Source organism: Scyliorhinus canicula, chromosome 12 (assembly GCF_902713615.1).
Source record: "Scyliorhinus canicula chromosome 12, sScyCan1.1, whole genome shotgun sequence".
In the NCBI taxonomy this organism is placed as follows: Eukaryota; Metazoa; Chordata; class Chondrichthyes; order Carcharhiniformes; family Scyliorhinidae; genus Scyliorhinus; species Scyliorhinus canicula.
Window position 1 is genome coordinate 132,007,884 of NC_052157.1, and position 17,742 is coordinate 132,025,625.

General features: G+C 47.5%; 1 protein-coding gene across 5 annotated transcripts in view; it reads right to left on the reverse strand.

Annotated features, from left to right (window-relative positions):
* kctd7 (potassium channel tetramerization domain containing 7) overlaps positions 1-17,742 on the reverse strand; it is a 59,421-nt gene that overhangs the window by 30,942 nt on the left and 10,737 nt on the right. Inside the window, exons 4-5 of one of the 5 annotated variants that reach the window (XM_038814159.1) lie at positions 6,789-7,161; positions 3,331-6,340 (exon numbers count right to left, since the gene is read on the reverse strand). In XM_038814159.1, coding sequence (XP_038670087.1) covers positions 6,226-6,340; positions 6,789-7,161 — 488 coding nt within the window. In that variant the 3' untranslated portion in view covers positions 3,331-6,225. Of the gene's footprint in view, positions 1-3,330; positions 7,162-17,742 lie in introns of those variants that run through there. The other 4 variants (XM_038814163.1, XM_038814164.1, XM_038814162.1 and 1 more) reach the window with 4 other exon arrangements.

The window sequence follows — 17,742 nt, forward strand, 5'->3', positions numbered from 1 at the left end:
CCAGAGGATCAGAGAGCCACGCTGGCCTGGAGAATATGGGTGTGAACCTCACTCCTGATGCCAGCAGGGGACCGGAGCATCGGAATGGGACTGCGCCCTTGTTGCCTGATGCTGAATTCTCGGCTTGATCACAAATTGCCCTTTCGGTGAAGTGAGACGGAGAATTCAGCCCAGTGTGTCTGGTCGAGCTGTGATTAAAAGTGAGGTAATCAGTGATTTTACTGGGGAAGTGTTCTGCTAATAAATATTTAAAAACATTTTACCTGTTTGCTGATAGATAACTAATGCAATGTTGTAACAGTTTGAGACTGGCTAAACAAATCAAGGCACATCGTTTAACAAGAGACAATAGAATGTTGTGTGCTTTGAGTGCAGCTGGTGTAGCTAATAGGGGCCTGGTCTGTCTGGTAAAAAAAGCCGTTTTTCCTGGACTCTAAGCTGAGCAGAAGATTTTCAGCTTGGTCCCAAAAAAGATGTCTCTCTCCAAAGACTCTGCACCAAGATAAGCAAGTAAAACCAGATTGTTAACCTTATACATAGGTAGCATTTGAAATATATGGGTTGTCCAATTGGAATGTAGCAGCATGTTTCGGGAAGCAAGTTAAGATGTTGTGACTGTTCATTGTAAAGCCATTTCTTTGTTGCTAATGTGCTTAATTCTGTTCTTAAAATGAATGTTTGTTTTAACAAACCAGGGGAGGTGGTGGCATAGTGGTATAGAGCGGGCCGGGTCCTAAAGGACATAGCTGCTAGACTGGGACTGCAGCAGGTGGTGAGAGAACCAACAAGAGGGAAACACATATTTGATCTCATCCTCACCAATCTGCCTGCCATAGAAGCATCTGTCCATGATAGTATTGGCAGAAGTGACCACCGCACAGTCCTTGTGGAGACAAAGTCCCATCTTCACATTGAGGATGTCCTCCATCGTGTTGTGCAGCACAACCACCGTGCTAAATAGGATAGACTTCGAACAGATCACGCAACTCAAGTCTGGGCATCCGTGAGGCACAGTGGGACATCAGCAGCAGCAGAATTGTATTCAACCACAATCTGCAACCTCATGGCCTGGCATATCCCCCACCTCACCATTACCACCAAATCAAAGGATCAGCCCTGGTTCAATGAAGAGTACAGTAGAACATGTCAGGAGCAACACCAGGCATACCGAAAAATGAGGTGTCGACCTGGTGAAGCTACAACATAGGACTACTTGTATGCCAAACAGCATAAGCAGCAAGTAATAGACAGAGCTAAACGATTGCACAACGAACACATCAGATCTAAGCTCTGCAGTCCTGCCACATCCAGCCGTGAACGGTGGTGCACCATTAAACAACTCATTGGAGGAGGAGGCTCCACAAATATCCCCGTCCTCAATGTTGGAGGAGCCCAGCACATATGTGCAAAACACAAGGCTGAGGCATTTGCAACAATCTTCAGCCAAAAGTGCCGAGTGGATGATCCATCTCAGTCTCCTCTGTTGTAAATGTACTGGAACAGCTCGGTCTCCTCTGGGGTTTCCCAGCATCACAGATCCCACTCTTCAGCCAGTATGATTCACTCCACATGATACCAAGAAACGGCTGAAGGCACTGGATACTGCAAAGGCTATGGGCCCTGACAATATCCCGGCAATAGTACTGAAGACTTGTGCTTCAGAACTTGCCGCACCTCAAGCCAAGCTGTTCCAGTACAGCTACAACACTGGCATCTACCCGGTAATGTGGAAAATTGCCCAGTTGTGTCCTGTACACAAGAAACAGGACAAATCCAACCCAGCCAATTACTGTCCTTTGAGGCTACTCACCGTAATCAGCAAAGTGATGAAAGGAGTCATCATCAGGGCACTTACTCAGCAATGACCTGCTCACGGATGCTCAATATAGGTTCTGCCAGGGTCACTCAGCTCCTGACCTCATTACAGCCTTGGTTTAAACATGGAAAAAAGAGCTGAATGCCACAGGTGAGGTAAGAGTGACTGTCCTTGACATCAAGGAAACATTTGACCGACTATGGCAGCAAGGAACCCTAGCTAAACTAGAATCAATGGGAATTGGGGAAAATTCTCCGCTGATTGCAGGCATACCTGGCACAAAGGAAGATGGTTGTCGTGGTTGGAGGTCAACCATCTCAACTTCAGGACATCACTGCAGGAGTTCCTCAGTGTAGTATCCTTGGCCCAACCATCTTCAGCTGCTTCATCAATGTCCTCCCTTCCATCTTAAGATCAGACGTGGGGATGTTTGCAGATGACTGCACAATGTTCAGCACCATTCACGGCTCCTCAGATAATGAAGCAGTCCATGTCCAAATGCAGCAAGACCTGGACAATATCCAGGCTTGGGCTGACAAGTGGCAAGTTACATTCGCGCCACACAAGTGCCAGGCAATGACCACCTCCTACAAGAGAGGATCTAACCACTACACCAGCTGCACTCAAAGCACACAACATTCTATTGTCTGTAGTACCCTTTACTACAATGGCATTACCATTGCTGAATCCTCCACAATCAACATCCTGGGGTTACCGTTGATCAGAAACAGAACTGGACTAGCCGCATTAATACTGTGGTTACCAGGGCAGGTCAAAGGCTAGGAATCCTACAACGAGTAACTCACCTCCTGACCCCCAAAAGCCTGTCCACTATTTACAAGGCACAAGTCAGAAGTGTAAGGGAATACTCTCCACTTGCCTGGATGAGTGCTGCTCCAACAACACTCAAGATGCTCAACACCATCCAGGACAAAGCAACCCGTTTGATTGCTCCCCCTTCCACAAACATTCAAATCCTCCACCACTGACAAACAGTGGCAGCCGTGTGCACCATCTACAAGATGCACTCCGGTAACTCACCAAGGTGCCTTAGACAACATCTTCCAAACCCACGACCACTACCATCTAGAAGGACAAGAGCAGTATATATCTGGGAACCCCACCACCTGGAGGTTCCCCTCCAAGTCACCCACTACTCTGACTTGGAAATATATTGCTGCTACTTCACTGTTGCTGGGGCAACATCCTGGAACTTCCTCCCTAACAGCCCACCTCAAGGACTGCAGCAGTTCAAGAAGGCAACTCAACACCACCTTGTGACGGGCAAATAGGGATGGGCAATAAATGCTGGCCTAACCAGCGACGCTCACATCCCATAAGTGAATAAAAAACAAATAAATAAAAGCTGTCTACTGGTCAGTGTTATCATTCCTGTGGTGCAGAAACATTTCCTCACGGTTTTACCGAATGTACATAGTTGGGTTCTCGTCCAGATCTTAACGAAAATTGGGGTTCTGGCTCAGACCCGTAACAATAAGGCAAACTAACTGGGGCATTGTATAAACCTTCTTTAATGTTTCTTGTAAGCTGCCCGCATGCGACCACACAACAACCTCAAAGATACCGGCAGGCTACTCACAAGGTGTATCCCTGAAGATACTGCATTAAAAAAATTATAAAGGTACCACACACTGAACTGAATAGGCTCTGCCAAATGAAAAGAATTAAGAAGGGACACTGGATGTGATTTGTAGATTCCAAATTTTACACATTAAATAAGAAAAGATTGGTCTCATACTCTTTAACTTTTATCATTTACCGATTGGCATTTTAGACAGGGTAGATTTTCAGAGCGAGTTTGTCACCTGTGAAAATGGGAGACCTAAATCACTTTTGTGGATGGGCCTTGTTTCGACGTGATTGTTGAACTGCCAGTGCTAAAGATTGGCACACAGTGGGGGTGGGAAATCTGGCAGTTCTCAGCTCAGCTGAAAGTTTGTGATCAATTGAATTGGGAAGAAAGGAAGTGATCCTTGGAGAAGGCTGCAGAGAGCTGAGCTTCAGATTGAGTGGAGTCAGGAGAACCATTAATAGTCCTCATTGCACCACTAAAATAGTTCTAAAAATGTACTGTGGCGATATGCAACACTGTAAATACACATGGGGTTAATGTAAATACACTACGACTAAGTAAACACTAGAGGGAGGACCAGAGACGTCATGACATGTAGACATACAACTAATGAACACATAGAATAGGACACGACCAATGGGCAGTCAAGACACCCAGAGGTGACACTACCAAAAAGGGGGCAACCCAGGACAGGGCACACATGTTCGGTCTCTCTCCACAGGCGACACTTAAGAGAGTAGGGCAGGGGCAGGTCAGAAGCATCACACCCATCGCGTGGCTTAGAGCAGACGGGTTAGTTAGACTGAGTTACTATAGCAAGATTAGCAGGAGAGTCGAACTCATAGAGAACTATGCTAATAGTTCAATATAATGGTTCAATAAATCACATTGAACTTACTTCAAGGTCTGGAGTATCTTTTGGTCAAAGCTGCATCGAGTTGCAGCCTGTGTTATCCCAGAGTACATAACACAACATGTACCTCTGTGAATTTTGAAGTGGTCTACACAGTCCTTTTAAAATTGGTCTGTACATGTTCTCCCATTGCTACTTCAAAATTGCATCAAGATCCTACTGAAGGCATTAGGACTCATTTGCGCAGGCTAATTTGGTGTTTGGCTATTTCTGCTGGCTACCTGGGGCCACCCATCACAAGGACTCACACTAAAATGGGTGGTAGAAAGGCTAAGGTGATTCATGCTGTGTTGTGTGTTCAATCACACTCACCCTGCAGTGAAGACAAAATTCACCTGCAATATTTCTTACATACTTTATGGTATTTATCAGTCACACAGACTGCACTTGCATCGCACACAGTTTATACTTCTGGCTGTAGTATGAGCTCAGTATCCATTTCAATACTAGTGTAAAGCTGAACATGTGGAAAGAAAGGTACAGACTGGCTCTCATGATAAATGTAGTTTCTACTCCAGGAAATCTATGTAATATGATAACTCATCATATTATTCCAAACCGGTTTAGTTAAACGTTCATTCCCCAGTTTTCTAGATCACCTTCGTATGACAGCTTCATGGACTATGGATGAATTGCAGTCTATACTCGAAATGTCCAGTAACTTTACGAATAAGTGCTGCAGTGAGAACTTTGGGCAGCTTTGCAATGGAAAGTTTTGTCCTCGGATGGGAAACTTCAAGGAGCACGCATTTGAAGGCAAGAGAAGGACCAGTATGAATCTGTCAACGTACAACACTTACAAAATAACAACACTGAGAACGACTTGCGAGCAGATCAGCAGTCATTTCCTCAGTCATAAAGTGGTGTGCTGGAGGAATAAGCTCAATTTTAAAAAGGCAGTTGATGCTACCTACATTGTAGGTCACCCTTGCAAATGGAGGATCAAAATACAATTTTTGGCATTGTTTAAAGAGTTTCTCACTGCTTCAGTCATAGTGTACCTCCAGGCTATTTCAAAGCATTTTTTTAAACAACGTAATAAATACCTTTTAAGTTTATGTTTGCTAAATTTTAGCACTTTTAACACATGTAAAAATAAAATCATTCCTAAATGTCTTTGAAATAATAGGACTCTGAAATTCTGTGTAAATTCTGCCAGACTCTTGCCGTAACTTTGGCAGAAGATTTGCAGAACCTCAAGAAAAACTATGTAAATGGCTGGACATACGACCATATTTCTAGGGATTCTGCTGATATCAGAACTTCCACGTAATTTCTGGGCCAAGAATTATATTGGATCAAATGTTGATATTGGTCTATATGAGAACACATAACACAAGCTAATAATCTCTCAAACTGTTTGCAGAATTATTTTTAAAATGCTGATGAATTTTGTTAGACGCCCATTTTTTTTTTTGCAGCTTTGTAAGGAATAACGGAAACTTTAAAAAAAAACATGAGCCAAAGGAAGAAACAAGATGACTTCTATACTTCAAAATCGGAGAATCGAACAAAAAAGTATTTGGTGTGAATTTATCTTTTCCAAGAATAAATAATTTCCAGCAAAACTGACTGACTCGGGTTTCAAGCATCTTTAAGTGTCCGCAACCAATGACATTAGCAGTGAGGAGGTGGGAGGAACTAGTTGAAGCAAACTCACAAACTTACGCTATTCTTCATTTGTTGGAATTCGTAAGTGGTGTATAGCATGAAACACTGCTTTCTACCTTTCCAAAAATTGGAAAAGAAGGGAAAGTATACTGCTAACTACAGTGTTTGCATCTTAAGTGTCTGATTGCAACTTCTGGCAGTCTTTCAAATTCTGTCTAAGTTTGGAAGGAACTTGTACCACATGATGAAGTGCAACACAGTCACAAATTATCAGCTTCATACAAGAAACCCTCACGCTACTGCTGTGTTTTCTGATCGCTTAACATGATTGAGGTGAACGGTGAAAGTATGTTGACGGTGATTATCCCACCATCTAATTTGTGAAGATTTCATAGTGGAGAGAAGCCTGTGTGGTGAAGGAAAATTAAATGCATGTTATTAATTTAATTATACACAATCGTACTACAACACTCTAATTCCCTGGAGAAATACGAGCAAACCATTTGACTTGTCTGATTAAAAATAAGAAAATGTACTACAGCGTTCTAAAGTGACTGTAGTGCAGCTGCATCCTGAAGTATTGCACCACAGTCTTGTTCTTGACGACAAGACAGATTTTGTATTAATTTATCTTACTCGTCAGCATGAAAAATGTTACAATATGCTAAAACTCTAAGTAACTAATACAGGAACTATTCCTTCCTTCCTACAGGACACTGTTGTGGGGTGTTGGTTGCTAAACAGATCTACCGTTTTGCTGATTTCGTTAATAAATTAAATTGCAAAAACTACTCCCCTCATAACATTCTGTCAAATGAACATGGAAGCTGAAAATGATTACAAAAGTTAGTTACCACCAGGTAATCTTGAATTCATAAATTGGGCGTTTGCAGTAGTAATAGTTTATGAGATGCTTATCACAAACACCTATGCATTGATGATCCACTGTAATTCCTCTGTCTGCTAAGTCTGTCACGATGCAGTGAAGAAGATCGTATACATCAGCAATAGCTTCCCAAGGGCCAAACGACACATCAACTTCACAGTGATGTTCAAAGAGCTTTGTCTCATTCTCACTTCTGTCAAAACGTAGTGAGTTGTACAGAGGGCGTTCATATGGTGTGACCGGCATCTCCTCCTTGTAAACACAAATTTTCAACTTTGCAAATCTTGCCTTTCGTTGAATTGCTCTTTGTTTTGCAATATCAATTATTTTTTCCAAATTCTCTGTTGATAAAAGGAGACAAAAGTGAACAATACCAGAAGTACACGATTCAATTTTAGTTACCTGGGCCGGAATTCCCTGTCGTTTGCTGGTGGCGGGATTCGCTGGTCCTGCTGGCAGCGCACCCCCACCCGTGGGTTACCCGGTGGCATGGGGTGGCTTCAATGGGAAATCCCAGCGACAAGCGGCGGGAGTAGAGAATCCCTCCGCCAGCGATCGGTGCGGCCAAATTCTCCGTTCTCGCTAACATCAGAAGCGGGACAGATCCGCAATAGAGATTCCAGCCCCTGGTGTTCTCTTCGAGCTCAGAAAGAAATTATCATCACCATTGCTTTCTAGGAGACAGAGAAGAAAAGAACTTGCATTTGTAATTTTCGTACGCAGTGGATAAAACTTTGCTAAGAAAGCGAGTTAATTCCCAAGCTGGTGTGACCTTTGACCTCCTCCCACAACCTTGATACATATTAATCACATTATAAATCAAAGAGCCATACCTTAACTAACTGGGAGATATCAGCAGCTTGTCTTCCTGTTGCGATGTGTATTTTTCAGAAATACTTGCACAAATCAAAAATCCAGTGGTAGTCACCACTGTTGTATATATATCACATATGAGGTATAACACGGTAAGGCTCCTGCACTACTACGGGGGTAGATCCCTGCCTGCTGGCTCTGCCCAGTAGGCGGAGTATAAATGTGTGTGCTCACCGAGCTGCAGCCATTTCGGCAGCAGCTGCAGGAGGCAACACATCTTTGCTTAATAAAGCCTCGATTACACTCTACTCTCGTCGTAATTGATAGTGCATCAATTTATTAAGCAGAGATTTTACAACGATGGACCTACACATCAAGCCAGATCGCCTGCAGCTGCACCCTCAAGCAGACAACGCCAAGTCGGCATTGGCCCACTGGCTAGCTTGCTTTGAAGCTGACATCGGATCTGCGACAGAACCACCCTCAGAGGCACAGAAGCTGCAGATCCTGTATACGCGGCTGAGCTCCAATATCTTTCCCCTCATCCGGAACGTGCCTACCTACGCTGAGGCCATGGCGCGACTGAAAGAGAACTACACCCAGCAGATCAACAAAATCTACGCCAGGCTCCTCCTGTCCACGCGTCATCAACTCCCCAGTGAGTCTATGGAAGATTTCTGGTGTGCCCTGCACCCCCTGGCGAGGGACTACGATTGCAAGGCCATTTTGGCCGTTGAACATTCCGAACTCCTAATTAGGGTCGCTTTCGTTACGGGCATAGGGTCGGCGTACATCCGCCAGCGCCTCTTAGAAGGGGCTACCCTCGACCTCACGGTGACCAAGAAACTCGTGATCTCACTAACGGGCGCCCGCCTCCCGTAATGTACAAGTGTACACCCCCCGACTGCATGGTGCCCCCCCTCCTGGACATCATGGATCCCACCAGCGAACACCCCATCGTGGACCCCACCAATGACCACCCCCAGCCAACCCCAAGCCTGCGCCGCGCTGCAGCCAACCTACCCCGGAGGACCCAAGTGCTACACCTGTGGACAGACAAAGCACCCCCGGCAGCGCTGCCTGGCGCAGAGCTCTGCAAGGCCTGCGGGATGAAAGGACATTTCCCTGCCGCTGTAACCAGGCCCATTGACCCTGCACCCCCCACGGGCGACCCGTGGGCGCTGCCATTTTTGCCCCCGCAACCCACGGTGGCCCGTAGGCACCGCCATCTTCCTCACCTCAGACCACGTGCGGCCCGTAGGCACCGCCATCTTCCTCACCTCAGACCACGTGCGGCCCGTAGGCACCGCCATCTTCCTCACCTCAGACCACGTGCGGCCCGTAGACACCGCCATCTTGCTTGCCTCAGGACATGTGCGACCCGTGGCGCCACCATCTTCCCCCCCATCAAGCCTCGTGCGGCCCAAGGGCATCGCCATGTTTAACGCCGCCCGCCACGTGCGCCCCGTGGGCGCCGCCATCTTCCCCGCCTCAGGACCCTGCTCATCAGGCACCTCATTGGGCCGCTCAGCGCCTGCAACCGCCATCGACCAGCCAGGGGCCTTCCAACACCAGCCACGCCTCGCCTCCATCACGATCGACCAGTCCCGACCGCACAACCTCGCGACCGCGTCGACGACAGTAAAGGTTGATGGGCACAAGACATCATGCCTTCTTGACTCCGGGAGCACTGAGAGCTTATTTCACCCCAATACGGTAAGGCGCTGCTCTCTCATGGTACACCCCATTAACCAGAGAATCTCCCTGGCCTCGGGGTACCACTCCGTTGTGATCTGGGGGTTCTGCCCTCACCATCCAGGCTTAGAGTTCAGCGACTTCCGGCTCTACGTCCTCCCCAACCTCTACGCTGCCTTGCTACTCGGCCTGGACTTCCAGTGCAACCTCCAGAGCCTAACCGTGAAATTCGGCGGGCCCCAACCGCCCCTTACTCTCTGCGGTCTCATGACCCTTAAGGTCAACCCACCTTCTCTGTTTGCAAACCTCACCCCGGATTTCAAACCCGTCGCCACCAGGAGCAGACGGTACAGTGCCCAGGACAGGACCTTCATCAGGTCTGAGTTCCAGCGGCTACTGCGGGAAGGCATTATCGAGGCCAGCAACAGCACCTGGAGAGCCCAAGTGGTAGTTGTGAAAACTGGGGAGAAAAACAGGATGGTCATTGACTACAGTCAGACCATCAATCGGTACACGCAGCTCGACGCGTACCCCTCCCACGCATATCTGATATGGTCAATCAGATTGCACAATACCGGGTCTTCTCGACAGTGGTGCTGAAATCTGCCTACCACCAGCTCCTCATTCGCAAGGCGGACCTCCCATACACTGCGTTCGAAGCAGACGGCCGCATTTACCATATCCTTAGGGTTCCCTTCGGCGTCACTAACAGGCTGAATGGTTGACCAGTACGGACTGCGGGCCACCTTCCCGTACCTGGATAACGTCACCATCTGCGGCCACTGATGCACGATCAATTGCACAAAGACGAGAGTTGAATACAACTGAGGCTTTATTACATGAAGATGTGAGGCCTCCTACAGCAGTTGGCGAAATGGCTGCTGTATGGGGAGCACACATATTTATACTACGCCTACTGGGCAGAGCCAGCAGGCAGGGATTACCCCCGTACCTGTAGTACAGGGTCTTACCACACATCTAATATATACAACAGTGGTGATTACCATAGCCATGACCAGCAGGACCACGACGCTAACCTTTCCAAATTCCTCCACACCGCCAAACTCCTCAACCAACTGCTTAGACATCCTCGGCTATGTGGTGCAAAATGGAGTTCGAGGGCCTGACCCCGATCGCATGTGCCCCCTCATGGAACTCCCTGTCCCCCACTGCCCCAAGGCCCTCAAACGATGCCTGGGGTTCTTCTCATACTATGCCCAGGGGTCCCTAACTATGCGGGCAAGGCCCGCCCACTCATTCACTCCACTGTTTTCCCACTGATGGCCGAGGCTCACCAGGCCTTCAACCGTATCAAGGCCGACATCGCCACGGCCGCAATGGACACGGTCGACGAGACGCTCCCCTTCCAAGTTGAGAGCGAAGCATCAGGCGTCGCTCTGGCCGCCACCCTCAACCAGCCAGGCAGGGCAGTGGCATTCTTTTCACGCACCCTCCATGCCTCTGAAATTCAGCACTCCTCCGTCGGGAAGGAGGCCCAGGCCAACGTAGAAGCTGTGCGACATTGGAGGCATTACCTGGCCGGCAGCTGATTCACTCTCCTCACTGACCAACGGTCGGTTGCCTTCACTAGGAGCGCTCGGTCTGGCTGGTAGCTGACAGCTCCTGGCTGGCAGCTCCAGGCACCGTTCTTCTCTGCAAGCACGTGCGGCTCCACAAGGTGGACCCGTTGGTCGAGAGGGTACAGCTACTCCATGCAAACCCGCAGTACACCCGCGGCCGCCAAGACAGTCTCCCCCAGGGACCTGGCACCCGCTGGGTCGGTCCCCCCCCCCCCCCCCCCGCCCCGGCGCCACCCTTCCTCCCCCAGCACACCCCACCACAGCCCCCGATCCAGGACGATTCGTCCTCCCCTTGGTCCCACCCGGGGATGAAGATGAGGTCGACACGCTCCCGGAGTCACCGGCGACCGAACCGACGCCTGCATCGTCACCGGGACTGCGGCGCTCGCAATGACGGATCAAGGCGCCCGATCGTCTTAATGTGTGAACTTTCCCTAAAATGTTACCCTATGCATGTAAATAGTCTTCCACCACCCCCGCTGGACTCTTTTTGAACAGGGGGTGAATGTGGTAGTCACTACTGTTGTACATATATCACATATGAGGTGTAATACGGTAAGGCTCCTGTACTCCAGGTACGGGTGTAGTTCCCTGCCTGCTGGCTCCGCCCAGTAGGCGGAGTATAAATGTGTGGGCTCACCGAGCTGCAGCCATTTCGGCAGCAGCTGCAGGAGGCAACACATCTCAGCTTAATAAAGCCTCGATTACACTCTACTCTCGTCTCGTCGTAATTAATAGTGCATCAAATCCCTATTCACTAATCTTGCAATTTTGCATTCATTTATTGACATTTGAACCAGAAATGGATGTTTTCTATGCATTATTATAGCCATGCCTCATGCCCTAAGATTTATGGGCTTTTATATTGGGTGGGATGTAGCAGACCTGTTAGCTGTTGCCGCAAATCCCATCACGGCCGCAAACTATCGCGAGAGGCCAAAAATGCAATTTGCGCCAGCGAGACTTCCGATCGTAATGGTCCTGAGTTCTCCCCAATGATGTGATCTCTGATTCGCCACAATTTGAACGCATTATATAATGTACTCGGCGAAGTTAAAGTCGAATCTTCAGATCTCAGTAAATCTTCCAACCCATCAGGCTTGATGTCACAAGAACCAGGCGCCATGACCTCCAGAAGGGAGAAAGGATTCATAGATTCATAGAACATACAGTGCAGAAGGAGGCCATTCGGCCCATTGAGTCTGCACCGACTTACTTAAGCCCTCACTTACACCCTGTCCCCGTAACCAAATAACCCTCCTAACCTTTTTGGTCACTAAGGGCAATTTATCATGGCCAATCCGCCTAACCTGCATGTCTTTGGACTGTGGGAGAAAACCGGAGCATCCGGAGGAAACCCATGCAGACACGGGGAGAATGTGCAGACTCTGCACAGACAGTGACCCCGCGGGGAATCGAACCTGGGACCCTGGCGCTGTGAAGCCACAGTGCTATCCACTTGTGCTACCGTGCTGCCCTAGGTGAACACCATTATCTCCAAATAGAATCAGGGAGCCCAAGGGACAGAGCCCGCTACCCAGGACCAGAGGGCGGGGTTCAGAGTGGTGGGGGCTCAGGATGGGAGGGGGGTTCGGAGCCTCTGGTATGGGGGGGGGGGGGGGGGGGGGGCAGCTGCTTGTGTAGCCCAGAAGCCTGCTGCCTGTGTCATTTAAACATTTTTTTAGAGCACTGTGTCATTCTGCTGCCTGTGTTATTAGCAAAGTGTAATGAGTGCCGCGTTAGTCAGCCGTTAGTGGCATAGGGGTATGGGGGTTCCTGTAGGTGCGCGGCTCTTGAGGTGGGGGGTAGGAAGTGATGAGACTGAAGAAGGCGGGCTGAAGAGGTTGGGTGGATGAGACCCTGAAAGAAAAAAACAACACGGGGGAATGGGGGAAATCGGGAAAATTAATGGAGTGTCTATTCAGGAGTCTTAAATGTAAAGATCTGTCAGCAATGAGATCTCGGGATGGTGCAGCCTTATTGAGAAGTGTACGTATTTGTTTTGTCTATCCCTGGTACAGAAGGTAATTGTGCTCTCTAACATTCCTGAGACTTATGCTCGTCAAACTAATTGGCCCTCATGAGTGAGCCCTCAACAATGTCAGCTGCCCACATTCTAGAATCATAGAATTCTCAAGGTCAAGGAGAGGGGTGATAACTCATGGTTCACGGACAAACGCTTGGGTGCACGGGATCGAGAGGGACTGTGGCTGCATAAGCCGGACTCCAGCGCCTGATATTGAGGATCATTAGCCTTCAAGGCGGACAGAAACTTTGAGTTGATCAAGCCCATGAGGGATGGGCGACCATTGAAACCTCCCGTCAGAACCCCCAGTAATGTCGAGATTAAGGGAGGGGACAATGAGGCATGAGGTCAGAGGCGACTCTGATGGGGCAAGAGCATTGACCAGAGCAGGTCAAGCAATGGCGATGGAAGGACACCCAAGATGTGAGTGAGCGTTGGCCACTGGATAAGGTGGAGGAATGGCTGCTTCCATGACCGGGACGACAATGGGTGAGGGCAGGAACTGAAGTTAAGCAGCAACCAACCTGACTGTCTTTTTCTCTTTCTCTAATCTTTGCAGCTTACCGATCAAGATCGGAATGGTGCCAGTAGAGCTGGTAATTCTGCTAATTACAGCATTGGAGGAGCACAGATTCCAGCAGCAACTTGCGGCGGGCGGCACCATGGGAACACCCAATGCCAGAAGAACAGGGGGCACAGAGGCAGCAGCAGCCAGACAGGGGCACGAGGGTGAAGGAGACCGAGGGTATATGGGACACATGGTGGCACTGGTGTTACCGCAGCACCCTGTTCAGCCCGGAAGGCTCAAGGGAGGATTCTAGTGACGAACATGTCCAGAGGCACAGCACTTAGCTGGGACACAGCTCTGTCCAGGGATCCAAAGTTCCTCCCTCTATCTGATATTCACCAGACACAATGTCCTCTCCCCATCCCCCTCTGCTCCTCTCCATTGTGTGAGTTCTTCTCTGCTCTCCTCTCTCCCCCCCTCCCCCTCTCTTTCCCGAGTCACTGTTGGCTTTGAACAGATCTTGGAACAAGCCGATGAATAGCCCCCACCCTTTCTGGATGTCCTAGTCTGACCCTCGGATGGTGTATTTCAGGGGTGGGCAAACTTTTCCATGCAAGGGCCGCATTCAGAAATTCACAATTCACAAAGGGCCGCATAGTATATTAAGTAAAATAATTACTTCACCCGGTTATGATTCTGGGCGCCTCATATAGAACATAGAACAGTACAGCACAGAACAGGCCCTTCGGCCCTCGACGTTGTGCCAAGCAATGATCACCCTACTCAAGTCAACGTATCCACCCTATACCAGTAAGTAACCCAACAGCCCCCCCACCCATTAACTTTTAAAAAAAAATTAAAAAAAAAAAAAAAAAAAAAATTTTTTTAAAAAAAAAATTTTTTTTTTTTTTTTTAATGACTTGGTGGGCCGCAGAAATACCTTTGGCGGGCCGCATGCGGCCCGCGGGCCGTAGTTTGCCCACCCCTGGTGTATTTGATCTTCTTCAGGTGGAGAAATTCCGACAGGTCTGCCAGCCAGTCTGCAGCTGTGGGTGGTGCTGCTGATCGCCAGCCGAGCAGGTATCGCCAGCGTGCGATTAGGGAAGCGAAAGCCAAACCGTCTGCCCTCTGCCCCATTTGAGGTTCTGGCTGGTCCAATACCCCAAAGACTGCCACACTCAGGCACAGCTCCACCCTCACCCCCACAACCTTGGACATCGCCTTGAAGAAGGCTGCCCAGAACCCGAAAAGTCTGGGACAAGCCCAGAACATGCGGGCGTGGTTGGCCGGGACTCCCTGGCGCCGTTCGTATTTATCCTCCACCTCCAGGAAGAACCTGCTCGTTCGGGTTCTCATCAGGTGTGCTCTGTGCACCACTTTAAACTGCAGTGAGACTGTTGCTAAGGGTGAGCAGTGCTGGAAACCTCAGTAGTGACAAGCATGCCTTGGCAGCCCTCGAGTATTACCTGTGAGGCTAGTGCCCATGAAAAGTGCCAAATTTGTTTTTAAACTCAGTTGTTAAATAGAGGAAAGCGGTCTGGGACAACCACTCACACACTGGCAACAAAAAAATTCAGCTGAAGCAGGCACTGAAAAGACTGGAGGGCATGTTCAGAAGTCATTCCGTCGTTCGTGAATCATGGAAGATTTCGAAGGACGAATGATCAACAGAGACCAATTTGTAAATGCCGTGAGAAGATTAGATGTGAGTCTAAAATTGGCAGCGATGCTGCAATACCCTTCCAAAAATAGCAGCCAGATCAGGAAAGTAATTTTCATTGTACTTCATTTTATAATGACTTTCTACTTAAACGCTTAAATTGCCCTAGATCACTCATTTTATGTAAATTAAGAATTCAAAGCAATACATAAACCTGTTCAATTGTATAGAACTGAGTTCAGTCTACTCTGAATTAATTGCTCCTTTTGATGTGATCAGCATACCACTAACATAAATCAAAACGCATGAAAGCTAAAATGGAGCAGTGTTATCCTGCATCAATACTCGAATAGACTGCATCAGAAACAAATTGATCCGACTTCCTGTTCAGGATCCCCATGCATTTAGCGGAGCCAGCTGCATCACCAACGGAAGCAATAAGAATGAACAAAGGAGACACTGCCTCAAATATACACGAGAAATAAATTTTCAAAACAATATGAGCAGGTGATATGTCTGGAAGCTGTCCGTTTTGAGAATTTTAGATTATACGCAGAGACCTCAAAAGAAAGGTAAGGGAAGAAACTGCCTCCTTTAAAAAAAGGGTCACACTCTTTAAAATAGATTTTAAAGGTACGTAAACATGGGCTTGGATTTTGCAGTGGTGATGTTAACAAAGCTGTCACCGTTCACCATGATTATTTCACTGAAACTGACAGTAACTTCAGTAACTTGCGTCCACACGTGCACATTAATGAGTAAATCCAGACGTACCGTCAGTGATTCTATGTTCCTGCATTGGGCATGCTGTTGAGGTATTCCCCAGACTCCAATCTCCATTGCAATCGCGGGAGAGAAATAGAGTTAACTTGGACAAGAGTCATATGGACTCAAAACGCTGTTTCCACAGATGCTGCCAGACCTGCCGAGTTTCCCCCCAGCATTATCTGTTTTTGTTTCAGATTTCCAGCGTTCCCGGTATTTTGCTTTTCTTCCATTGCAATCATGATTTGTTGGGAGACTTGTAAATTCTGTGGTGTTTGTCTCGCTTTACGAACCCTTGACAAGGTCACCTCTTTTTGAATATGACAAAGAAACAACTTGTTGAATGTGGTGTATCTCATTTTTCAACAGTGTAACAACTTCATAATTACGACTCAACACCCTAGTTGGCCCTAAAAAGCTCATTTTATATGGTGGAGAGTCAAATTTCACCTTTGTTATAAAAAAGTTCCACATTATAATTTTAGAGGCTTAAGAGTAGAAAAGCAAGGAGGTTTTGGTGAACATTTAGAAAACAGTGGTTCAGTCCGAACTGGGCATTTTGTCCAATTCTGGGCACTGCACTTTAAGGATGGAATGTTTTAGAGAGGATGCAGACAAGAAATTATGGGAATGGTCCGGGAATGAAAGACTGGAGAAGTTGGTGTTGTTCTCCTTGAAACATAGAAGTATTCTGATCCTAGATCAGACCTCCATGTTTTTGATAAGATCCAATTAGGGGCCAATAGTGTTTTGATTAAAGTAAAGTTTGAGATTCAACATATTTGCCAAGAGAATAAGGCCACAGGATTCCACGGGTTTTGAACAAAAAAAACCCAAACTTTTTAATACATGGTGAGAAAGATAAAGCTATTTAAAATATCTGTCTTATGCTCTAACAGTCAAGATAGATGTGAGGTGCATGTGAATTAACAGGCAACCTATGGTCAAATACCAACACACTATACAATAAATGGAAGATGCGACAAAGAGTCCATGGATTTTTCAAAAACCCACCCGGATATCACTAAGGACTTTGAGTCTACCAAACGTGTAGAACCTCTGTCTCTCTCATGAGGACTCCAGTCTTCGCCTTCGAAGATCGAGCCTTGGCATTCTCCAAATGTCTCTCCAGCTGGAATGGCGTCAAGTACGGCCCACCTCACAAGGTATCAAACCCACCTCCTGAGACTCTGATCCCCTGAATTCCCGAGTCTGCACTTCAGTACCAACTTACTAACTCATAAGCACAATTTCAGCATTTCGACTGGGCTGAGCAGAACACTACTGCTCCAAAGGGTACCTTCGCCCCAAAGACCCACAGCATGGAGTCCCAAACTTGTGCCTCCCTCTTCGATTTACACAGCTTCTTCTGAGCCCTTCGCACGCGAGGTCTGCTGACTGCAGCTCGCTTCCAACCTACACTCCGAGATCTGTTGGGACTTGGAGGACCTGACCGTTGCCCTCGACTTTAAGGTAAGTCTGACATTCACAACAGAAGGGTAAGAGAAGATTTGATAGAGGTGTTCAAAATCAAGACAGTTTTCATGGAGTAAATAAGGAGAAACTGTTTTCAATGGCAGTACCGCTAATAACCAGACGATGCAGATTTGAGAATGGTATTCATAAAAGAACCAGCTGCAGCATTTTTTAATGAATTGTTCTGATTTGGAATGCACTTCCTGGAAGGAAGGTGATGCTCGATTCAATGTTCAATAGCAGCACTCAAAAAAGAATTGGATTAGAGGTATTTAGCAGGAAAAGCAGGTAAGTGGGACTAATTGGATAGCTTTACCATGATGGACTGAATGGCTTGCTTCTCTGCTGCATCCTTCTATGATGCTAAAGCAATGGTTTTAACTACATTTACTTCATAAG